This window comes from Bos indicus x Bos taurus, chromosome 3 (assembly GCF_003369695.1).
Source record: "Bos indicus x Bos taurus breed Angus x Brahman F1 hybrid chromosome 3, Bos_hybrid_MaternalHap_v2.0, whole genome shotgun sequence".
NCBI lineage: Eukaryota > Metazoa > Chordata > Mammalia > Artiodactyla > Bovidae > Bos > Bos indicus x Bos taurus.
Window position 1 is genome coordinate 9,502,453 of NC_040078.1, and position 18,277 is coordinate 9,520,729.

Genomic DNA, 18,277 nt, shown 5'->3' on the forward strand with positions numbered 1-18,277 from the left:
TGGAGAAGGAAATGGCACCCTGCTCCAATATTCTTGCCTGGAAATCCTATGGACAGAGGAACCTAGAGGGCTATAGTGCACGGGGTTGCAAATGTTGGACTCGACTTAGAAACTAAACTACCACCACCACCATAGAGCCCAAAACAATAGAAAACAAAAGCTAGAAATTGATGAGCCAAGCACTGAACTTAGAATGAGACCAGTCAGCACATTTCTGTGCGTCAGATCATGCCACCCCTGTCCTCTGCAGCCAGCTACCGAAACCAAACCACTCCCATCATCCCTTGAAAATTTTAGTTTCTGACTCACTGTCATTCTAACGGCGCCTGTCCTCATTTTTGGAGATTTAAATATCCATGTTGATGATCCTTCCCATACCGTGGTCTCACAGTATCTTCATCTACTCCAATGGTATACTCCCTTCCCCACCTGATTGCTTGCTCCCATGATTAAACTCCAGATGTCTTTTTCAATAGCCACATTTTTTCTGTCATTTCAGTTTTCAAGCACCTCTTTTCTCTCTGTTCACCATCTTCATCTTTCAATATCCCCTACTTTAGTATCCCAATTCCAACACTTCTTTGAACTCCTCTTGGGCTTACAATCTATGGACCCAGTATGTTATCTATTCAGCTATTATCTTTCTCCCTTCCCACCCTGTGCCCTTAACTAGAATATAACCTCCACAAGGGCAGTCTCTTGGCTATTTTTGTTCACTACCATATCCCAGGGACAAAACAGTCTCCAGTGCATAGAAGATGCTCAACAAGTATTCACTAAATGAATGAACGGTGGCCAATTGAATTACTGCCAGTGGTATTAGCAGTATGTAGGGTACCTCCTAGGGAAGAAGCTCTATACTTGATAATCGGAAGATTACAGCAGTGGAAGAGGTATAGACCTTGCCTTTATGGCATTCATTTGGCAGGGCAGTTGTTCTCAGTCTGTTTTGCAATATCTTAAGATGTTGCTGATATAATTTGATGTTAATTCAAATTAATTTTAACTATCATTAGTTGATTGTAAATAAACATATGACAAGCTTAATCTTGGTAGCAGGGAGATGGTTTCAAGATATAAAACAAACAAGGCTTGATCCGAGGATTGGGATGTTGACAAGGTACACAGCAGTGAGGACTCTGGGATCTTTGGACTTTGCTAGCTGGGAACATTGACATCTGTCGGCCTCGAGAGGCTCAGGTAGTGGAAATCTGTTGGAGAAGACTCTTGAGAGTCCCTTGGACTGTAAGGAGATCAAACCAGTCCATCCTAAAGGAGATCAGGCCTGAATATTCATTGGAAGGACTGATGCTGAAGCTGAAACTCCTGTACTTTGGCCACCTGATGCAAAGAACTGATTCATTGGTGCTGGGAAAGATTGAAGGCAGGAGGAGAAGGGGACGACAGAGGATGAGATGGTTGGATGGCATCACCAACTCTATGGACATGAATTTGAGCAACTCCCGGAGTTGGTGATGGACAGGGAGGCCTGGCATGCTGCAGTCCATGGGGTCGCAAAGAGTCGGACACGACTGAGTGACTAAACTGAACTGAACTGTGTGTGCGTGCCAGCGTTCCAACAATGATCTTGATTTTAACATACTTTTGAGAACCCTGCAGTTAGCTTGGTTTGGAGGCATCATGGTGACATGGCAAAGTGCTGGGCGGGAATCAATCCAGAATTCTAGTCCAGCTCTTGTACGGGTTCACTGTGGGGCTTTGAACAAGTCACTAAACCTTTCCAGCCAGATTCAGATTCCTCATTTGTAGGCTAAAGAATGGGCCATCTTGTCCTCCACAGACTGTATGTGAAGTCTCTGGTCCTATGATTCTAGCAAAAATTGGTGTCACATCTCCCACTGTCTCAGAAATTGGGATGGAAGTGTTCACAAATGCATACTTACTAAAATTCTTAAATACATATTTTTGGATAGAGGGCTTCAGTTTAGACCTCATTTATCTTGGGTGTTAGGAATGACTAATACAGAGAGGCATCCTCTAAGTTTAAACAGTTTAGAATGACAAGGAAGAAAATATACAAAGAAAATAAGTTTTCAGATTTAAAATCCTATTCTTTGAACTCCCACGGAAAAGGAAAATAACAGGAGAAAGAGGATCCAGCACTCATTTCTGGGGCAATGATGAATAGAACCTGGAAATCAGCCTCCCAAAAGTTAACAGACAGAGAAGATTTCCAGGTCCAAGGAAGCCAGAAAGACCCAGAAAGATATGAACAGGCAACAGACAGTAGTAATTAACAGAAATGAAGTCTTTGTAAACAAAGAGAAGAATGTTTGCTGATGTGATCAGAGGTTGAGGTCAAGTGTTAGAAGGCTCCTGTAGGACTGGAGATGAGGATCGTCTCTGTCTGCCTAGTGTCTTCAAAAACTTGCTAAACCCATTTCTCCTGGTTACTTCTTCACTCTTGTATGGCCACCATTTACTATCTTGCCTTTCACTCACCCACTGCTGTCCATAGCTGTCCTCCAGGTCATTGATGTATCGATTTTCCCAGTTGACGCGGATGCCCAGCAGATCAGGAGGCTTAAAACCATTCTCAGCCAAGATCACAAAGTAGGTGAAGAATCCTGCCAGAGCCTGGATCATCCCTGTCAGTGATAGTTAGAGGTCAGGGGAACCTCACTCAGAGGAGGATCTCAAAAGGCAGACCACGGAAGAGGTGGCGCCTGGGACTTGCTTCTAGCAGGGTTGATGTATGTCTGAGCTGTAATGTTGAAGATTCATGCCATCAGTGATCTGACCCTGCCATCTCTGTTGGACTTGCCTCCAAAGTCTGACACTGGTTTCTAAGCTGTAACCCAGGGTCATATAACCATAAAACTGGAAAGGATCTGAGAGGGGGTTTATTCTCTCTCTCTCCACCAAGTGAATGCTGGACTCCTCCTCTCCATTTCCTCTGACACCAGGACACTCATCAAGTCCTCTCTTACCCTCACATTTCTCCCATCTGCTCCATGCCTCTCCCTTGGTCAAAACCTCCATCCCCCATGCCTGGGAACCATAGCGTGGCTGATGCTAATGTGTGCCTACTGACCACAGAGCTGGCACCGTTTGTCGGTACCTGCACACAGTGATTCTCACAGCAATTCTGAATTGTCATTTACGTTTCAGAAGTGGGAAAACTGAAGCACGAAAAATATTCAGTCATTATCCAGGGTTGTACAGGCAGTCAGTTGTGATACTGAGATTCAAACATAGATATGGCTCCTAAATCTGTGCCTTTTCTATGTGTTTCCATCTCTAAATACTGATATTGTCTCCTCTGTCCATATCTCTTGCCTGTACCCGTTGTACCTGGCTACTCAAGAACAAAGAAGTGTCTTTCAAGACTTGGACCCACTATAAATACTACCTGTGTCCACAGCCTCATTCCCCACTACTTCTTTATCAGGAATAAGCACTCCACCAACTTGATGTATTCACTCTTCAACAGCCAGGTATCGTCTGGTCCCCGTCTGACCATCCATTCATTAGCTGAGCCCTATCTTCCAGCCCCAAGTCTAAGCCATGTTTCCTCCCCAAGGCCTCTCTGTCCGCAAGACTGGCGAGTCCTGCCTTGTACTCCTGTAGTGTGTCCTATCTGTCCTCAATACGTGGCACTTGGAAAACAGCCTGCCATCCTTTCATGCGTGTTTGCGCCTTTCCGACTGGATCCTTAAGAGCAGATCAGAGATCAGTGGGTTTTTTTGTGCTAGAGCCTAGCACAGTTCATAATTAAGATAGCTCCCTGAACTTCTAAACCAGGACTGGCCTCATGACCCTTCTGGGGCAGCCTCTCCCCACTCCCTTCCACCCCTCATTCCTGCAGCCGCACCTATCTGTCCGTAGGCCATGCCAATGAGACGGTGATTCACTAGCTTATCAGTCTTTGAGTTCCGTGGAGCCCTCTTCATGATGTCACTCTCAGCTGACTCATAAGCCAGGGAGATAGCAGGGACCTGGAGGATGGAGGGTGGAAACAACAGGGGACACACAGCTCAGAAGGAGACTCAGAGAAGTCCCTCAAGCTCTGCCCCTCTGCCTGACCTAGATCGTCCCAACTCAGTCCATTTCACAGGAGTTCCACGAACCGGGTCCCATCTGGGTCCTCACCATGTCAGTGCCCAGGTCAATGCAGAGGATGGTTATGGTGCCCAGAGGCAGGGGGATGCCGAGGATGATGAACATCAGGAAGGGGGTGATCTCGGGGATGTTGCTGGTCAGGGTGTAGGCGATGGATTTCTTCAGGTTGTCAAAGATCAGGCGGCCTGGGAAGGATGGTCAACCTTCTGTGAGCAGCACAGAGACGTCACACCTCCCACAAACCAGCTCCTGGGCAGAGAGGCCGCTACAAAGCACTGTCACACAGTCCGTGAAAGGGTCTTGGGCCGTGGCAGCCCCAGTTTTGTTTCTAAATTGTGTGACTGTTAGTTAAAGCCATGATTTAAGCATGTCAAATTTGTATACTCTGTGTTCTTGGATTCAACATGACTACTATCATCTGATGTCTGAAAATTAAGCAGGCTGGGGCCTGGTTAATACTTTGAGATGTCTGAGAATGCCAGTATAAAAGCCCTAGGAAGATTAAGGCTGGATTTGCAGCAACATGGATGGAACTAGAGATTATCATACTAAGTGAAGTAAGTCAGACAAAGACAAATATCATATGACATCACCTATATGTAAAATCTAAAATATGACACAAATGAACTTATTTACAGAACAGACAGACTCACAGACATGGAAAACTAATGATTATCAAAGGGGAAAATTACTTATATATAAAAATGAATCACTTCACTATACACCAGAGACTAACACAATGTGGTAAATCAATTATACTTCAATTAAAAAAAAATTAAGGCTGAAATGGAAAGAGCCTGGGCGTGGGTTCCAGTTGCATTTTCTGCCATAACTAACTTGTCATCTTGGGCACCCCTCACCTCTCTGACCTTCATTCCTCCTGCCTTGCAAGATGGCTTGAATCCTTCCCTGACAACCTTTTAAAAACGTGTCACCCCTCCTTCCACTCCCTGCTTTACTTATTTTTTTCCATTGCACTTGTCTTCTTTTATTACACTGTTCAGTTGATTTTCTGTCTATCTTAATTCACTAGAAATTAAGTTACCTGAGAGCAAGGAGGTGTCTTTTTACTCCCTGTTGTTGAATCCCCAGCATCTAGAATGGTGTCTGATACACAGTTGATGCTCAAAAGTTTATTGAATTGAGTGGACATACAATACTGAGGATTATACAAGGTCTCAATACTGAGGATCATTCATGGTTTCAGTATAATGTTAACCATTATTATTACGTGGATTGTAATAGATTTTAATTCATAGCTCCAGACAGAAATCAGGGAGCCCAGGAAGCAGAAATCTGGGCTTCACCAATGGGAATTGTCTCCGTGAAAGAGGGGACCTGATTTGGCTCATTCAGTCAGGCTCCAAATGACCTTGATATGTCAACATCATTCAGACAACAGGTTGCCTGAAAGTCCTCCTGAGATTGTGAAGTACAGAGTAGTCTTATGAGTATGGCTACACCCTGAAACCTACAGTAGAATCCTACAGTAGAAACCTATAGCAGATTCAAGTAGGATCTCCCGAATCTCCATGAGAGAAGCAAACAAACTATGCTGCACTAGAGCTGCCTAGACAATCTGGACTTTCCTCCAATCACATAAGGGTTCCACGTAGTGATGGTCTAAGGACCAGCTGAATCCAATTTGCAAAATTGTGACTTACACTGATTTTTCCCAGTGTGTACAGGAGGTTGGAAGATGGGCAAAGGAAATGAGAATAATGTGCATCAACTCTCACCTGAGTCTGAGGGCCAAGTAAGTCCCTGCCCTGGGCACCCAGCTTCCTTACCCTCCTCCACACCCGTGACAATGGAAGCAAAGTTGTCATCCAGTAGGATCATGTCAGCGGCCTGCTTAGACACGTCGGAGCCGGCGATGCCCATGGCGATGCCGATGTCCGCCTTCTTCAGTGCCGGGGAGTCGTTCACCCCATCCCCTGTCACTGCCACAATGGCTCCCTGGAGGAAACACAGAGGGAGTGAAATAATTACTGTGTCAGGTTCAGGACCCGTCCCAAAGGTCAGCTTGATTTCATCATCCCTTGTTTCTTGATATAGCTTCTTGGCCCTTCCTTCTCCTGCACCTTCTGAGATAGCAAAACTATCAGGGAGCCCCCAAACAGATGCCTGTCTCAGGGGTTCACAATCGGATGCTCTCTGGCTCCTCCTCCAGCCCAGCCCGCATGTTCCTCTGCTTGGTTTGGGGCTGGGTGACTTCCCAAGCCTCCTTGGTCTCCCTTACCAGCCTCTGACATCCCTCTACAATGATGAGCTTCTGCTGGGGTGAGGTCCGAGCGAACACGATCTCAGTGTGGTTTTGGAGGATCTCATCAAGCTGCTCAGAGTTCATATTCTTTAGTTCTGAGCCATGCACCACAATGGCTTGGGCGTCCCTGAGGAAGAGGAATTTCTAAAGGTTAGTTCCAGGTACTGAGAATTCACCAGGCATCCTGGTACCCTCAAACTCATCTTTGCTACAACCTGCTTGTCTCTCCTTTCACCCCATCTCCTCAACTTGTCCCCAGCCATGCACTCTCCCCATGCACACTGTATCCCCACCCCCCACCTCTTCCTCCCCCTTCTCTGCCTTCTTCTTCTGCCCACCTTCTACTGACATAGTCGCTTGGTCATTTTCCTATTATGTTTTACTTTTCAGTAAGTAAACCATGCGTGTCCTACCTACAGAAAGAACCTCCGAAAACTTTAGTTGGTGGAGCAAGCTAAGGATGGAGGGGAAAAAATGGTATATCTGAATTCTTTAGGGGGTCTCACCTAGGATTGACCTTGCTGACAGGGATCTTGAGCCGGGCAGCAATGTCCTCTGCTGTCTCAGAGCCCTCTGAGATGATGCCCACACCCTTGGCAATGGCCTTGGCTGTGATGGGATGATCCCCTGTTACCATAATCACCTGAGTTGGAAGGGGAGGGAAAGAGAGCAGAGTCATCTTCAGAGAGGTCCCCAGTCCTTCACCTCTCTCTCCAAGAGCTAAGAGATCACTGCTGTCATTCCACAGGGGTTTAAGTAGCTCATTTCCAAGAACTTGGGCTGTCAGTCAAAAATCTTGCTATGCTAGCTTCAACCCTTGGGAGGGGGTCAAGGCCATCAGACCATAAAACATAGGACAAATTGGACTCTGGTTGCCCATGCATAAATCAGGGATTTGAGTGTATTTACTACATTCAGATGGAGAAGGAAATGGCAACCCACTCTTGTATTCCTGCCTGAAAAAGCCAATGGACAGAGGAGCCTGGCAGGCTACAGTCCACGGGGTTGCAGAGAGTCTGATGTGACTCAGCACGAACAAGCACAGTATATTCAGAATTTCATGTATCGCTCCAGAAGCTATTCTGCCTCTTTTTTTAAAAAATTATTTAATCTTTTTAATTGGAGGATAATTGCTTTACAATGTTGTCTTGGTTTTTGCCTTACAACAACCCAAATCAGCCATAAGTGTACATATACTCCCTCCCTCTTGAATCTTCATCCCACCTCCCACCCCATCCCCCTCCTCTGGGTTGTCACCGAGCGCCAGGTTGAGCTTCCTGTGTTATACAGCAGCTGCCCACTAGTCTTATGTATGGTGATGTAGCTGCTTCAAAGCTACTCTCTCAATTCGTCCCACCCTTCCCTTCCCCTGTTGTGTCTCTAAGTCTGTTCTCTGTGTCTGCATCTCTATTCTTGTTCTGCAAACAGGTTCCTCAGTATCATGTTTCTAGGTTCCAAATGTATGTGTTAATATGCAATATTTGTTTTTCTCTTTCTGACTTACTTCACTCGGTATCACAGGCTCTAGATTCATCCACCTCACTAGCACTGACTTAAATTTGCTCCTTTTAATAACTGAGTAATATTCCATTGTATGTATGGACCACAACTTCTTTATCCATTCATTTGCTGATGGACATCTCGGTTGCTTCTATGCCCCGCCTGTTGTAAATGGTGCCGCCACGAACATTGGCGTACCTGTGTCTTTTTGAATTATGGCTTTCTCAGGGTATATGCCCAATAGTAGGATTGCTGGGTCATATGGTGGTTTTACTCCTAGTTTTTAAAGGAATCTTCGTACTATTCTCCATAGTGCTATACTGCCTTTTTAAGCTCAAAGACAGAAGCACCTACCATTAGAACAACAGCAGTAAAGGAACGTCTGGATGAATCCATCTGCCTAGCAAAATTTCATCCAGATCCAAGTGCATTCTGATCCTCACTCTACCCCTCTTCTTCCCACCGCCTCCTTGTGCCCCTGGGTTCTGGCCCTTTTCCGGGCACCTGGGCCCAGCCCTAGACCTATCCCTTTCCTCCCCAAAGATCAGGTGCCCGTGTGTGTGGTCTTCTAGCCTTCTGTTCTCCTAACCCTCCTCACGTTGTCTGTGTGTGATGGCTTGTCTGTCTCTCTCCTCTGCTGGACTGAGAACTCTGAGAGCATGGGGCCATGCCTGTGATTCATGTTAAGTTTCCAGCTTAGCATAATTCCTAGCGCAGAGTAATCATCAACAAGCAATTACAGAATGAGGGAAGGATCGCTTCCTGGGAACCGCTGCCCATGGTTCCCAAGTGCCCTCTAAGCATATAAATCTCAGGCTTTGGTGGGAGGGAGAAGGGAACTATCTGACTGTGGCTGAACTAAGAACAGAGGTCCTGGAAAGGTCAGTCTGTTCACTCCCAGAGCGTGGAAATAAGCCTTGAAGGGGTTTTCCCATGAGCCCTCCTCATTCCATACTGGCACTGCTGGCTTGCTGGATGAAGTGCTAACTGAGCCGGGATTACCAGGGACTCAGGCAAGGTGTGCTATGAGCAGTTCCCCCCTCATTGGTCTCCAACGCCCTGGCTCGGTTATGGGGCGCTGGGGCCTCACAAAGCTGGGCCTGTGGATCTAGGAGGGAACTGCACCAAAGATTCCAGGTGTGGTTCAGACTGAGCCCTCAGCGATGCTTTTTAGGCTTACCGTGCCCTGCACATCTCCCAGTAGCTCATTAATAATGACATGTAGGACAGTTGTCGTACCTAGGCCTGCCTGACCAGAACTGCTGTTCTACAGCAGTTTCTGGAAGTACCACCTCCATGCCAGCCGGGAGAAATAAAAACAAAGTCAGTCACCCCAAGAGTGAGTTCCTAGGACACAATTTCACGGAACACTGAGATGCATTCACATAACAGAAGAGAATGGCTCCCTTCAAAATAAAAGGCATTTGGTAGTTTCTGGAATTCGCCAAGTACTAAAGGAATTTCATGTCTCACTTCTTGATGCTGACTGTACCTCTGGTGTTCCCACGTACTCTTGCAAGCTTCCTTCCTTGTTCCCTTGGGCCCTCTTCCCCCAGATCAGACCCATTGAGAGAGAGCTTCCAGCGCTGGTGACCTTAACTTCAGGTGCTTGCTGCTTAGCTGCAGTTCTTAGAGGAGGCTGGATTCATAGCCAGGGCCAAGTAGCCTCATACTGCTAAGGGCCTCTGGTAGTGGCAAATACCATGGGATAATTTTATTTTTAATGATTTGGTATTCTTTATTTAAAAAAAAACTTTCCATTTTATATTGGAATAGAGCCAGTTGGCTTCCCAGGTAGCTCAGTGGTAAAGAACCTGCCTGCCAATGCAGGAGACATAAGAGACGTGGGTTTGATCCCTGTGTCAGGAAAATCTCCTGGAGAAGGGCATGGTAACCCACTCCGGTATTCTTGGCTGGAGAATCCCATGGACAAAGGATCCTGGCAGGCCACAGGCCATGGGCTTGCAAAAGAGTTGGACAGGACTGAGCGACTAAATAACAACATAGCCAGTTAATAATGTTGTGACAGTTTCAGGTGGACAGCAAAGAGACTCAGCCATGTATACACATGTATCCATTCCCCGCCGACTCCCCTTCCATAATGGGATAATCTTATTTCAGTTTTCTTTTTTTTTGGCCATGCCACACACAGCATGTGGGATCTTATTCCTCCAAGGGATAGAACCCACACCCCGTGCATTGGAAGTGTGGAGTCTTAACTATTGGACCATCAAGGAAGTCCCTTATTTTAGTTTTTTAAAATCATTCATTCCTAAGGCCTGGACACATGACTATCTGAGAAACACCAGTTCCACCATCAATTGTAAAAAAAAATTTTGCTGCCACGCAGCTGTTATCCAGCCTCTTTCAACAGCTTCATCATATCCGTCAGCTCTGCATCAACACCACTTTGGAGTTAACCTTGGAAGGTTCTCACCGCTGGGACAACACTCTGTATGTGTTTGCTCAGTCATGTCCTGCCCCCTGGAACCCCATGGACTGTAGCCCGTCGGGATCCTCTGTCCATGGGATTTTCCAGGCAAGAATACTGGATTGGGTTGCACTTTCCTCCTCTAGAGGATCTTCTCGACCCAGGGGTCAAACCTGAGTCTCCTGTGTCTCCTGCCCTGGCAGGCAGTTCCTTTACCACTGAGTCACCTGGGAAACCCAACCCCCTGTTTAGCCACCACACTTCATCCTCCTTGAAGGATGGCCTCCTGTGTACATCTTAACCTCCCCTGTAGGGAAAAAAGGGAGTGATGCAGAATTCCTCACCAAGCCAGCCAAGTTTCTGTCAGCTTCAGGTCCAGAAGAGGTAAGCAATTAAAGTGTAAACCTGTGCCCAGAACAAGAATGGGCCCAGGAAGCACCAGCCTTTGTGCTTCAGGTGCCAGCTCCAGACCCGCCCGAGTCCCCTGCAGACCGTTACTTATCACAGCTCACTCTGCCTCTCAGGCCATGAGCGTGTCCTGCGCCGGCAGGCACCCTGACTCAGGTCACTTCTTTGTCTCCTGGGTGGGCCTCCCCACCTGTGGACACAATTATAGCTCTCCTTCTTGCTAAAGAGATCCATAAACTCCCCGATGAAGTAAACTTTAGACTACCTCCATAATATCTATACTTCTCATCCCAGCAGCCCACCTGGAAGCTGAGAAAATGCAAATGAACCCCTTCTCCATTTAGCTACCATAGCATGATGTTGTAGATCTGTGGAGGACTATCAAGATGTATGGTTACCCTGTGCAGATGTGTTATAATGAACTGTTGCACCCCAAAACATCCTGTAGTAATCAGGGAATTCACTCAGAATAGTTTCCTCTATCCATTCCTCGGTTCCCACTATAGTGACCAATCATTGTACTTAGCATGACCCAGACTGCTCAGGGACAAACTGCCAATGGTTAAAGGTCAAGATGAAGTCAACTCTGACACAGAGCATCCAGTTCTCCTTAAATACTTCCAGCCCCACCCCAACTGCAACCTGCTCTCCTAAATATTCCAGAATATCAAGTGTGAGCAGAGAGGTGACAATACCTAATCTATGAAGACGTGTAAGAGTCTTAGAATTTGACCTTGGAGGGAGTTCCCTGGTGGCCTAGTGGTTAGGATTTGGTACTTGCACTGCAGAGCCCTGGGTTGGATCCCTGGTCGGGGAACCATCCCACATGCCAGCCAAAATACAAAAACAAACAAGCAAGCAGCAACAAGTGGTAGAATTTGGCCTGGGAAAGTGGAATACAGAACATCTCAGAATTAGAGGAATTTTACTGCTGCTATTCCATCAAGTCCAAAGTCCTCTTCCAACTGGAGGGAAGTTCCCATCTCTGGGTTTGCTCTCGGACCACTTCATTTTAAGCTTCTAGCTTTTGCCCCTGGACCTCACCCTGAGTCAGATCCATCGAGGGCCCCAGCTCTCAGTCTCTCATTCTCACAAGTGCTGCCCCAGGACCCCAGCCCACTTGGCTTCACCCTTTTGACAACCCACTCAGCAGTACATTTTTATGACATCTTCTAGCACTTCGCTATTTCCAGTGTGGCCTGCCACCAGCAGCAATGGCATCACCTGGGAGCTTGTCAGAAATACAGAATCTTGGAGTCTTCTGGACTTACTGAAAATGGATTTGCATTCCAATAAAAGCCCCAGGCTATTCAGTGCACATCAGTTTGAGAAGCACTCCCCTAGGGCTTAGGTTCTCAAACCTGTTTGCACACTGGAATCTCTAGGAGACTTTTGAAAAATACAGATACCTGGCTCCCAATCAGAAACTTGAAGGGGTCTGGAGTGTGGCCAAGGCATCAGAGTTTTAAAGCTCCCCTGGGGATCCCGTTTTATTTCATTTTTTAATTTTATTGAAGTATAGTTGATTTACACTGTTGTGTTCATCCCCTGGTGATTCTAATTCAAGACAGGATTCTAACTACAGAGGGCACAGTATAAAGTTCTCTCTTAAGACTAAAACTTATAAGCTCAAGGAAGCAGAAATCAGCTCAATTAAATGAAGAACCTACTCTGTCCAAGGTTTCCTACGGTTGATCCAGGTTAGGATAGGTGAGGGGTGTCTGGATTGCTCTGGCACTTACCTTAATCCCAGCACTCCGGCACTTGCCCACAGCATCGGGCACGGCAGCTCGGGGAGGGTCAATCATGGAGATGAGCCCCACGAAACAGAGGTTATTTATGGGAAAGTTGATTTCATCGGTGTTAAACTTGAATCCCTTGGGGTAAGTGTTAGGCAGATTCAAGAAGCAGAACCCTGGAGAGGGACAGAAGAGGGGACCAGTAGTCATTCCACTATGTCTCTACCCACTTGCCCCAACCTCCTAGATCCTTCACCCCACAAATAACGACAGTTTTGACGTCACTCTGCAGAGGCTTCTCCCACAGCCGCCTCACCTAGCACACGCTCCCCCAGACCTCCCAGATCCAAGTAGGCGTTTTGGAAGGCGTCCTTCATTTCATCGTCTATTGGGTACTCCTGCCCTTTCAGAAGGTAAGTAGAGCAAAATTCTAAGATCCTCTCGGGCGCCCCCTTCATCATCAGGACGTGGGCCTGGGAGCTGTCTTCCCTCAGGTGGATGGACACCTAGGGAGAGGAGAGGAAGCTTCGATGGAAGGAGGAGAGCACGAGGGTTGGGTCAGAGAAGCAAAGTTAAGCTGTGTCTACCTCCATTTCCTTTGTTCCCTGACCCAACACAGCCCTTCTCCCTGCAGTCATATCTGCTCTTTGGTCGAGCCCCTTCCTCCTTTGTAGGACCCCACAGCCTGTTGCACACGAATCTCTGTTATCTTCTTAGCCATACTTGGAGCTAAGGGCAGCCCAGGCACTTTGTCCCCCTGGCTTCCTCTCTGCCTGAGTAGCTAGTGAGCAGAGACAGCAGAGTGAACAGGAAAGAAAGCTTAGAGTTGAACACCTGTGTTCCAGAACCAACAGGAAGGCTTTCTTAGCTTTACGACCTCGGGTCTGTCCATTTAACCTCGGCAAACCTTAGCTCCTTTGAGAAAATGTCAAAGATCTGCGATGCCCACTTCATTTGGCTTTTATAGAGAGAGAGTATTAATGAAGAATATATTGAAAAGCACTGACAGTTCTTTACCACGATTGGTTGAGCCTGAAGGATGGGATTAGGGTGAGTAATAATAGTAGCATTTATTGAGCAGTTACTATGTGCCAGGCATTGTTCCAAGTGCTTTACGTGAATCGTCATTTTAATCCTCCAGCTACTTCCCTGTGAGGTAGGCACTATAAAGTTCTTTGTTTTATAGATGACAAAACTAAGCTTAAGCTGTGTCCAGACTCACATAGCTAGAAGGTAGAAGCAATCAAGGGAAGAATCCAAGTAGACTGACTTTAGAACATGCTCTCTTAACCAGTCCATGTTCTAAATTCTTTGTTAACTCTGTCATCGCATATTTGGTGATAGTCTTTAATATTTATGATTGTGGCTTCATTTTTATTAATACTATCTTTATTTTTTTCCTAAAAGAATAAGGGTATCTATTCACTTTGAGTTACCAAACTCTTCAAGCATTCTGATTTTTTTTGCTAAGTCACTTCAGTCGTGTCCGACTCTGTGTGACCCCATAGACGGCAGCCCACCAGGCTCCCCAGTCCCTGGGATTCTCCAGGCAAGAACACTGGAGTGGGTTGCCATTTCCTTCTCCAATGGATGAAAGTGGAAAGTGAAAGTGAAGTCGCTCAGTCGTGTCCGACCCTCAGCGACCCCATGGACTGCAGCCTACCAGGCTCCTCTATCCATGGGATTTTCCAGGCAAGAGTACTGGAGTGGGGTGCCATCGCCTTCTCCAAAACAATATGGAGATTTCTTTAAAAACTAGGAATAAACCTACCATGGGACCCAACAACCCCACTACTGGGCATGTATCCTGAGAAAACCATTCTAAAAGGCACATGTGCCACAGTGTTCACTGCAGCACAATCACAACAGTCAGGACGTGGAAGCAACCTAGATGTCCCTCGACAGATGAATGGATAAAGAAGCTGTGTACATACATACAATGGCATATTACTCAGCCATAAGAAGGAATGAATCTGAGTCAGATCTCGTGAGGGGTGGTAGCTTCAACTATTCTTATGTTCATTTTGGGGAATGATAAATAAACTAATTTCCACATGTTGCTGGTAAAATTTCTATAATCGCGTCTTTGGAAATTTTATTTGTATGTTGAATGTACTATTATTTTGTGTTTATGAATTTTTTTTTAACCAATAAACAGAACACATCTCCAAACCAAAAAAAAGAATATATTGAAAACTGTGAAGTACAATGGTTAGCCATTCTAGCCCCCTGGCCAATCTCCTGGAACCATGTCGAGTCCCCTGAGAGGGGACTGGGGGTCCCTGTGGCTCAGTCGTGGAGCAGAGGGCATAGTCATGAAGGGAGCCTGAAGGACAGAGAAGATCAGTTTCAGTTTTCATTTTCCTGTGATCTGATCTGAGCAAAGGAGCTATTTCTGATGTTCCTCTAATGATCGACAGGAAATTCCTGCTACGTAACCTGTCGGGTAACAAAATCAGCACATTGGGAGGAACTGAGCCTGCGGTGCTGAGGGAGCCAGACCGCACTGGCCCAGGGAGAAGCCAGATGCAAAACCTGGGTGTAAAATGTAGTTACAACAGCTCCTCAGGAGACTTTCCAAAAACTATTTTATTCAAAATATGCTTAAGCAGTTAAAAGGGAAAACCTTAACTCACGTAAGCAGAAAGCTGTAAAAAACAATTTAAAAGCTTAATTTTCTGAGCATAAAAAAACCCCTTTGCTGACTATCTCCAATAGGAGATTATTGGAGATGACAGCAAGAACTGCTTAAGCTGGTAATTTAGTCACACACACACAAATCACACCTTGATAGAAAATTACAGATGCAAAAGATGGGAGAAACTGGAAATGTCAGAACTGAGAAGCTTCTTCTTTTCATTTCAGTCTCAGAGAGGGGAGAGAGACCAGGCCTTGTGAACGATCAACAGGCTAAGATGTATGTCCCTTGCATATCAGGGCCTCTGACTGCCCCGAGAGCAGAGAGCAAGCTGATAAAGCAGCTTGTTTATGGGTAGGGAAAGAAAGGAGTCAGAGGGGTTTTCTTGGGGCCCCAGGCAAGCCCCACCAGAGCTGGCAGCTTGCAGACTGGCCGAGCACACTTGGCGTAGAGGAGGATTTTGCTGTTTGAACTTGATATTCAATAGCTCAGAAAAGGCGTCTAACAGTCATCTAGGGGAAAGATTGCTATTTTTTTGGACATCCCAACAAATATCATAACTATGTTTTGCTTTTATTTTGAATCTTGTGGAAGGAGAGGTACCTAATTCTTTCCAGTTGAAGGCTTTAATTGGGCCTTGCCAAGCACAAAATTCCTGTCTGGTTAGTGAGGCCACTAAGCATCAGGAAAAAATGGAAATAGGTTTGCAGTCTGGGCCTAGGGGACCTATCTTATTTCACTGACGAAAAGCCAGTTGAGACAAAAAACCTTCAGGTCTGTTTCTTAAGCTTTCACTTGTTCAACATTCAATGTGAAAGTGTAGGTAATTTGTTTTAAAAAGATCTATACAGCTTTTATTATGTTGTTGTTATTTTTAGTTACAAAAATGTTTTTCTTGTGACGAAAACTTTTAAGATCTATTCTTTTAAGCAACTTTCAAGTATAAAAGTATGGACTGCTTCACGAATTTGCCTGTCATCTGGGGGCTATAGTAATCTCTGTATTATTCTAGTTTTAGTACATGTGTTGCGAAGTGAGCCCTGTTATGTGTTTTTAAGACTCAAAACCCAAACTGACTTTTGGGAGTCTCATTTCTTTTCTGTTATCCACACCTGAATGACCTTTATGGTATTGCATGAATTTAGAGAATTTCACTATTCTAAGCAAATCAACCCTTAACTGCTAGAGCTCCCACCCCAACAGTGATGCCGTTGTTCCCTCCTTTCCCCAGAACCCCTCCTAAAAGTGTGCCAGTGTTTCCCACATAGGAGGGAAGTACTGGGTTTCCTGTCCCTCTCATGAATTTTACTGTGAGGGCCACCACTGTCCCTCCCCCAGCATTTCTCCTTCTCTGGTCACATCTCCCTGGATCACACACAAAATGACCCTGGAAAAGCAGCTTCACAAACAGTCAGGAGAGCCCTGACCGCCTACCTGATGGCAGCTGCTAGAACTGCAGGCATGGAATGAAAAGAAATATTTGATGACTTGTGAGATAAGGTACTCGAGGAAGTGACTGACAAATCTAACATATTCTGCAGCAGCAAGTCTCACAGTTGCCACAGAGACACCCAGCCAGCCCTTGCTGCCTGTGGACATTTCAGAGAGTACTTCGTGACTAGCTCTCTGCATAGTGATGCAGCCTCAAGACTGCTTAGGGCTGAACGCCTCTTCCTTTATCATCTATGTCTGCCTTTTTCTGTTTACCACTTTCCCTTGGGCTTCCCTGGTGGCTCAGTGGTAAAGAATCTGCCTGCAATGCAGGAGCCGCAGGAGACTCGGGTTCAATCCCAGGGTTGAGAAGATCTCTTGGAGGAGGGCCTGGCAACACACTCCAGTATTCTTGCCTGGAGAATCCCATGCACAGAGGAGCCTGGTGGGCTACAGTCCACAGGGGCGCAGAGTCGGACAGGACTGAAGCAACTTGCACGCTAACATGCACGCACTTTCCCTTCAGGTGAGCCTGCCTCCTAACTGGGGTGCCGGTTACACGCTGTATCTTGTTCTGCAGCTCGGACGTAAAGGCAAAGGTAAAGCTCCCCCTTCCTCCAGAGGACGAGCCCGTCCCCCACTGCTATCTCCTACCTTGGTCGGTTCTGTACCTGGTACTTGTTGGTAGAATTAAAGGGAATCTCTGCCACCTTGGGGCTTTTCTCTCTCATCTCGTTCACAGAGCTGTAGGACTGCTCGATGAACTTGAGGAGCGCTGACTCCGAAGCATCTCCTGTTGTTGCCCGCTGCCAGGATGGGGTTGGTGTAATAAGCCTGGGAGGCATGGCACCTTGGTTTGCCGACGGTAACAAGGAGAGGGGCAGAATGGGGAGGGCTGCTGGGGGGCATCACCCGGGGCCAGGAAAGAGAGATTTAGGCTTATATGCTGGGCACTGAAATCCCCTCTACCCGCTTGGGCCTGACACCTTAGCTATGGGAAGGCTCTCCTCATTCGCCTTAAAATCAGCCCGGTTGCAGAGGCCAGCGATTCGGGCCAGGATAAACCAGGTGTCAGAGCCCTTGGCAAATGGATTCCCTGAGGAGAGAACAGAATTGTGAGCGGTGGGGGGGTGGGGGGGTGGGATAGGAGAGTTTGAAGCAGGGGGTTATTTGCCTCCCATTCAGCATCCAGACACTCCTCAGAGACGCCGCCTCTTCTCCAGGCCTCCTGGCTCTCCTCTTACTCTCCAGCTCTCTCCTCAGTGTCTGGACTTAGCACACCCTCTCAGCTACCCATCACATCTCCCACATCCTTCCACTCTCTGACCACCAATGCCACCAGTCACCAGTCTGTTCTTCAGTGGTGTCCGCCTCGTAGATGGTCTTGTCGAACCACAGGTGGGCGACGGTCATGCGGTTCTGGGTGAGGGTGCCCGTCTTGTCAGAGCAGATGGTGGAGGTGGAGCCCAGAGTCTCCACCGCCTCCAGGTTCTTCACCAGGCAGTTCTTCCGAGCCATGCGCTTGGCTGTCAGGGTCAGGCATACCTAAGGCCAGGAGGAGGGGAGAGGGGCTTAAATGAAGAGGAGACCTCTGCTATTCACAGCTCTCTGTGGTTTCGGAAACCTGATCATTTTTATTGCTCTTTTAATTTTTGGTACTTATTTCCCTTTTGTTGTCACCTAGTCTTTAGAAATCCCATCTGTGGCCACAGTAAAGGAAATTAGGAAAATGATTTTGGTTTGTACTTTATGGCAGAGTTTCAAAAAAAGAGTGCATTCCT

At 46.6% G+C, this 18,277-nt stretch overlaps 1 protein-coding gene across 1 annotated transcript in view; it reads right to left on the reverse strand.

Annotated features, from left to right (window-relative positions):
* Window positions 1–18,277, reverse strand: part of LOC113882669 (sodium/potassium-transporting ATPase subunit alpha-4) — a 36,284-nt gene that overhangs the window by 6,403 nt on the left and 11,604 nt on the right. The window contains exons 9-19 of the mRNA XM_027525652.1: window positions 17,843–18,041; window positions 17,483–17,592; window positions 17,168–17,302; window positions 12,744–12,933; window positions 12,431–12,603; window positions 6,856–6,992; window positions 6,326–6,476; window positions 5,874–6,042; window positions 4,114–4,268; window positions 3,836–3,959; window positions 2,464–2,609 (exon numbers count right to left, since the gene is read on the reverse strand). Of these exons, the coding sequence (XP_027381453.1) occupies window positions 2,464–2,609; window positions 3,836–3,959; window positions 4,114–4,268; window positions 5,874–6,042; window positions 6,326–6,476; window positions 6,856–6,992; window positions 12,431–12,603; window positions 12,744–12,933; window positions 17,168–17,302; window positions 17,483–17,592; window positions 17,843–18,041 (1,689 nt within the window). The remainder of the gene's footprint in view (window positions 1–2,463; window positions 2,610–3,835; window positions 3,960–4,113; window positions 4,269–5,873; window positions 6,043–6,325; window positions 6,477–6,855; window positions 6,993–12,430; window positions 12,604–12,743; window positions 12,934–17,167; window positions 17,303–17,482; window positions 17,593–17,842; window positions 18,042–18,277) is intronic.